The sequence below is a fragment of the Mustela nigripes genome, chromosome 16 (assembly GCF_022355385.1).
Source record: "Mustela nigripes isolate SB6536 chromosome 16, MUSNIG.SB6536, whole genome shotgun sequence".
Lineage (NCBI taxonomy): Eukaryota > Metazoa > Chordata > Mammalia > Carnivora > Mustelidae > Mustela > Mustela nigripes.
Genome location: NC_081572.1, coordinates 5519176 through 5525175, shown reverse-complemented (window position 1 = coordinate 5525175; position 6000 = coordinate 5519176). Strand labels below are relative to the sequence as shown.

Below are 6000 nucleotides of genomic sequence, written 5' to 3'. Positions count from 1 at the left end.
CTTGGGGAGGGACCTGAGGCTCGCCACCCCCACACGGTTGAGTGAGCTACAGCCCTGGCCTGGATCAACCCAGAGGGGAAGAGGACACCAAGAAGGCGAGAGACTGGAGAGGGGCGCAGAGCTCTCTGCCTGCCCAAGAGCTTGCTGGGTATGTTGCAACGACCCAGAGAATGTCTGGTTTGCTGCTGGTGGCGGTCGCTCACACCTATGCTCAAGGGGGCCTTAGAGCCAGACTGCCTGGGTTGGCATCTCATTTCTGACCCTCCCTGGGACACTCAGCTGTGTGCTTCAGTCGTATCGGCTGTAAAATGGGAATCCTTAGGGCACCCACCTCTTAAAGTGCTTTCAGGAAATAAATGACTCCATAGCGACCTGTTTAGAATGCTGCCTGGCATATCAGCCCTGAAATGTTAGCTGTTTATTGATACCGAGTCCAAGAGAGCTAAGGAAGGAGTGGGTGTCCCTCCAAGCCCCCAGGATGATGGTCCAGATCGGTTCTTCTTCTTCTTCTTCTTCTTCTTCTTCTTCTTTTTTTTTTTTTTTTTTAAGATTTTATTTACTTATCTGACAGAAAGAGAGAGATCACAAGTAGGCGGGGTGGGGGGCTGCCTCCCGGCAGAGCAGGGACCCTTTGAGGCAGGGCTCCATCCCAGGACCCTGAGATCATGACTTGAGCTGAAGGCAGAGGCTTAACCCACTGAGCCACCCAGGCCCCCCCAGACAGGTTCTTTGAAGGAAGGCTCACCGCCTGCCCCCCTCCTGGGCAAGCAGTGAGATGGGAGCAAAGCATGCGGGTCCTCAGTGTGGCAGGGTGCCAGGCTGGCCAGGCTGGCCGCGACTCCCAGGCTGAATGGTTGGTTGCCCTGTCCCTGGCCTTTGTCCTATGCTGAAGCGTCTCCTCTTTCCTGGGCCGCCTCCCTTCCTTTGTTGGCTTAGGGGGTCAGGACCCGCAGCCACCTGCATTATTAATGCTCATGGGGAAGGCTGGAGCCCCCGGGGGTGGGGGGGTAGAATGCCACTGTAGGCCATGCCAGAGCAGAACCGGTGTGGGTGCTGCCAAGGGCTCAGGGCACCAGGGGCTGCCAGATCTCCCAGGAGAGGACAGAGACGCCTGGAAGCCCCTCTTCACTGAACCCGCCATGGGCAGGAGCAAGGGCAAAGAGCCCCAGCGCCAGGGCGGGCCTGGGAAGTGGGTCTCCGGGGAGGAGGAGTCCGGGTCGGCCAGCGCAGAGGACGCGCCCTGCCGGGAAGGCCGGCAGGGTCGCCTTAAGGCCCACAGGGCCAGACCAGTTTTGGAGCCCGCCACTTCGGTAAGCCACGGGACCGCTGGTGGCCGCCGGAAGTCCGCCGCAGAGGGGACCGGCAGCTGCAAAGGGCCAGCGGTTGGGCCGCCACCGGAGCCCCAGGGGAGACCAGGCAGCGCGCGGCGTCGGGGACCCCGGTCTCAGCACCCGGACAGCCGTGGCGGGCGCCTGGAGGAAGAGAGTATCCCCGGAGAAGGGAGGACACGGGAGCTCTGCCGCCGCAGGAAGAGAGGAAAGAGGCGGAGACCCCCAGCTCGGCACGGCTGCCGAGAGACCCGGAGCCTCGATGTGGACCCCTCCTCCGGTGGAGATGGGAGCAGCTCTTGCCTGGACAGCGAAGCCCGCGAGGCCCAGGAAAGCGACAGCCAGAGCGGTGGGGCCCCGGGACCGTGGCCGAAGCCGGAGGAAACGGACACGGGCTCTGGAGGCCCCCAGACTGGGTCAGAGCCAGCGCTGGAACCCGGCGAGCGCCCCAGCAGCGACGGTCGAAGCAGCGACGGCGGGGACAGCGCCGAGCCCCGGAGCGGGGAAGGGTCGTCGGGGGTGGGACCCCGGGGAGAGAGCGCGGATCCCGGGACAGGCACGGAGTCGAGCCTGCAAGAGGCCGGGCCTGGAGGGGGCCCACGGGCAGCCCCGGGAGCGGCGAGCCGAGCCCCTGAGGCCGAAGAGACGGAGCCGGGCAAAAAAGCCAAGGCCTCCAGCCCCCACGAGGACAGCGGCACGTGCGTCCCCCGGAGCTCGCGGGCTTCTCGGGACCCCAGGCCGGCCCGGGACGCAAGGGACAGTGAGTTGAGGCCGAAGGCTGAGCCGCAAAGCGCCGAGCCTGGAAGAGCCGAGGCCTCGGGCGCTAGGACTCGGCGCCGCCAGGTCGGAAAAGCGGTGGGGAAGGTGCAAGTGGCGGCGGGCGAGAGCGAATCCGGGGCGGGCGGGGGAGACAGGCCCGGACACCCAGCGCCGCTGGCCGCGCTGGTGGCGCTCCGCAGGCTCCGCGCGAAAACCCCGCCAGGCCCAGCGCCCCAGGCCGCGGCTCCGGCTCCTCGCCGCACCGGCCTCACGGAGAGGCTCCGCCGCGTCGTGCGCGCCCTGGGTCTCCTGCGCTGGCTGCGGCAGCGGCTGCGGCGGGCGGCGGGCGAGGGCCGAGGCCCTGGGGCGCGGGCGGGCGAGGGCCGGGGGGCGGGGCCGCGGGCGGGCGGGGGGCGGGGTCTCGGGCCGGGACTGCGGCGGCGTCTAGTGCTGCGCCTGGCCGGCGTAGCGGGACTATGGGGACGGCCCAGGGCTCCCCCTAGGGGCGACTCGAGCTCCCCACAGTTTTGGAAGAGCTCAGCTCCCGAAGACCCTTCTGCGGACGAGGACCCCACTCCGGATCCCAAGTTCGCGGTCGTGTTCCCCAGGATCCACAGGATTGGGAGGGCGTCGAGCACTCGGAGCTCAGAGGAAGGGTCCACGGACGCCCCGCCCGGGGAGGGGCATGTTCGGCCTTGTGCGGGAGCTTCGGGGGACAGTGAGGGGCGCGGGGCGAGTGGAGAGAGTGTAGCCGGGCCCCGCCGAGGCTCTCTCCTCGGCCGTGCTGCCCACCCCGAGCCCCCACTCGACGAGAGCGCCTCCAGCAGCGAAGCAGAGCCCGAGACCTTGGTGGCTCAGGCTCCCGTCCACTGGGCTCAGATCTCCGAACCCCGCGAGGACCCTGGGCTTGGCACTGACGCGCTGCTGCCCCGACTCACCTTGGAGTCCCGCCTGCCATGGGAGAGAAGCCCAAGCCCCCGCAGGTCCCCGCGGGAGCGGTGGGAGCCAGAGGATGAGACCGAGGAGGCGCTGGAGAGGGACCTGGAGCTGAGCCTGGGGCTTGACCTGGAGGCACCACCCTTCCTGGCCGCTGACGGCAGGAACCTTGGGATAGGCCTGGAAGACACGGAGGACCTGGCTCGGCTGCGGTGAGCCGGGGGCAGTTCCAAATCTGTCGTGTCTGGGTCCCACACTTCCTCATTTCCCTTATAAATTGTACCCTTAGAAGGGACTGTGCTTTTTACCAGAGGTCTGGCTGGAAGAGATGGGGGAGGGGTGAAAAGCAGGTGCCCCTACCTGGGACTTGCTTCTCTGACTGGCACAAAGCTTTCCTCTGGTCAGTTACCCATGGAGTGCGTAACTCACTTAGCAGCCGGGCCCTGTGTTATGGTCAGGGCCCACCGAGGGGGCCTGACCTGCCCAAAGGATCGCTGTAGCCAGTGGCCGCTCTAACCCAGGACCTCCTTCTGCTCCCAATTCCCTGCTCCACTGTCCTGCCATCGCCACAGACCAGTGTGTGACAGCTCCGCACTGCTGTGCCTTAAGAAGAGATTTCATCTGGGCCGAATCTACGTATGGGGGTACCTGGGGAGGGTTGGGGGACTGGAGTCCCTGTCCTCTGGGATCAGAGGGCCCTCTGGCACTTCTAGAACTTCTTCCTTCTCCTCTGTGGGCTGGGTGCTTGAACCCTCCCTGGGGACCTGCAGAGTGGGTGGGGGCGGGGGGCCGGGCTGGGGAGCACCAGAGCCCCACTCCATCCGTACCCCTGCTTCCTCCGTGTTCTGACGAGAGCATCTGCTTCTTCCCCCAGACCTTTGGAGGGCCTCTTCTGCTCTCCCTGAACCCCCACCGGCCCCTGCCTCTCTTCTCAGCTGAAGTCCTGGCCAGCTACCACCCCAAGAGGGCCCCTAACACCACCCCGTACGTGACTTTGCCCCACCAACCCTGTGCTCACCAACACCCCTACCCCCAGGCGGCTGAGCCCCAACATGTCCCACTGCTGAGATTCTGGGGACTGAAGGCCCGCCTACCCCGAGGAGGGCACAGATGCCCGTCTCTGGCAACCATCTCATTCGCTTCCTTCCCTCCTCCCTCAGACACATATTGGCCATCGCTGCATCAGCCTACGATCGCCTGTCTCGGAGCTCTGGGCAGGGCATATGCATTCTCCTCGGGTGAGTGATGGTGCCCCGCGGAACGCACAGGCCGCTCTGAGGGCTGGGAGGCAGGGGACACGGGGTCCGCATTTGAAGCTGCAGGTCTGGTCCACTGCTGGGCAGCTGTGCTGGGCTTGGTAAGGGCTGTGGTCCTGGCTAAAGTCATCCACATGTCCCTTGAATGTGGCATCTCGGAGACTTCTTTCTCTTTGGTATCCATGCCCTGGGTCTGTCTCTCCACATTTCCGGGGTGCGGGGATGGGCGTGTATCACTTACGGGTGGGCATACCCCACTTCCTGGGCTCCATGGGGTGTCCTCTGTGCCCCTTCCTGGAGACCCTGTCAGCCCCTCCTGCCTGCAGTGGGCACAGTGGCTCAGGGAAGACAGAAGCTGCCAGAAAGATTGTGCAGTTCCTAAGCAGCCTGGAGCAGGAGCAGACAAGGGACCGAAGATGGCACGTGAGGAGCAGCGGGCCTTTTTCCAGGGATCCAAGGGGGACTGTCCTTCTCCTTTAGGCCAGGAGGATGGTCTCTGGGCCTCTGGCTTCTTCTTAGGGGCAGCCCCAGGCATCGCCTACCATGGGGCAGGGCGAGGTAGGGGTGGGACTCCCCCCTCCATGGAGGAGCACAACCCCCAGGCACAAAGTGTCCTCGGCTCGGATGGCTAATCAGTGGGTGCCACCGCCTTTCCCAGGGTCCTCAAATGCGTCTCCCCCACACAGCTGGATGGTGTCCTGCCCGTGCTCAGCAGCTTCGGCCACGCCAAGACAGTCCTCAATGCCAACGCCAGCCGCTTTGGCCAGGTCTTCTGCCTCTGCGTGCAGAAGTGAGTGGCAGGGGTCCTGGAGGGCACGGGGCCGGGGGTGGCACTCATGATCGGTTCCCTTGGCTGGGAACTGAGGTGCTGCCCTTGGGTCCAGCCCCTAGTGTGTCCCATTCTGAGCAGGTCCCCTAGGTTGCATGCATCCTGGACACTACCCCCGCCTCACTGTCCTGTGCCCACAGTGGGGTCATCGTGGGAGCCTCTGTGTCCCATTATCTGCTCGAGACCTCAAGGGTGGTGTTTCAGGTAAGACCCGCCCTGTGGCTCCCCTCTCCGTTGGTCCCAGCATGGGAAAGAGGGAGGAGCCGCTGTAAGGGGTTGTGGTCACTCAGCACCCCCAACCCTGCCTTTCCCAGGATTTGTTTTTGCTTCCCCTGAGGCACAGGACTGGACCACTGCTCCCCCTAAGCCGGTCCTTCTCCCCCAAGGCCCAGGCTGAGCGGAGCTTCCATGTTTTTTACGAGCTACTGGCGGGGCTGGACCCTGCAGAACGGGAGAAGCTCTCCCTGCAGGGGCCAGAGACCTACTCCTACCTCAACCAGGTGGGGGCAGGCCCACTGGGCGCTGGGTGACCGGGCTTGCCCGGGGTAAGGTCTTGGCGTGGGGTGGGGGGGCGTGCTAAGGAGCGGCCAGCATAGAGGGGAGCCCTGGGCCACCGGGCCCTGTCCCCTCACCCCTGCTGCGCTCTGCAGGGCCAGGCCTGCTGTCTCCAGGGCAAGGATGATGCTCGGGACTTCGAAGGACTGCGGAAGGCCCTGCAGGTCCTGTGCCCCGAGGAGGTGACCGCCGCCTGGGCCGTGCTGGCCGCCGTCCTGCACCTGGGCAACATTTGCTTCTCGTCTTCAGAGGTGGGCTCCGGCTTCGGCCCGTGTGGATGCTGGATCAGCAGTGGCTTGTTTGTATAATCAGGGCAGCAAGGATAGCAAACACCTGT

At 65.1% G+C, this 6000-nt stretch overlaps 2 protein-coding genes across 2 annotated transcripts in view; both read left to right on the top strand.

Annotated features, from left to right (window-relative positions):
- Positions 1–338: 338 nt before the first annotated feature.
- Positions 339–3982, top strand: LOC132004097 (collagen alpha-2(I) chain-like). The gene is made up of 3 exons (XM_059380169.1): positions 339–3235; positions 3596–3667; positions 3898–3982. The coding sequence occupies exons 1-3, from the start codon at positions 969–971 to the stop codon at positions 3926–3928; spliced, it is 2370 nt and encodes a 789-aa protein (XP_059236152.1). The 5' UTR covers positions 339–968; the 3' UTR covers positions 3929–3982.
- MYO15B (myosin XVB) overlaps positions 3918–6000 on the top strand; it is a 26302-nt gene continuing 24219 nt past the window's right edge. Inside the window, exons 1-6 of the mRNA XM_059378466.1 lie at positions 3918–4007; positions 4184–4261; positions 4966–5069; positions 5249–5312; positions 5495–5608; positions 5759–5914. Coding sequence (XP_059234449.1) covers positions 4247–4261; positions 4966–5069; positions 5249–5312; positions 5495–5608; positions 5759–5914 — 453 coding nt within the window. The 5' untranslated portion in view covers positions 3918–4007; positions 4184–4246. The remainder of the gene's footprint in view (positions 4008–4183; positions 4262–4965; positions 5070–5248; positions 5313–5494; positions 5609–5758; positions 5915–6000) is intronic.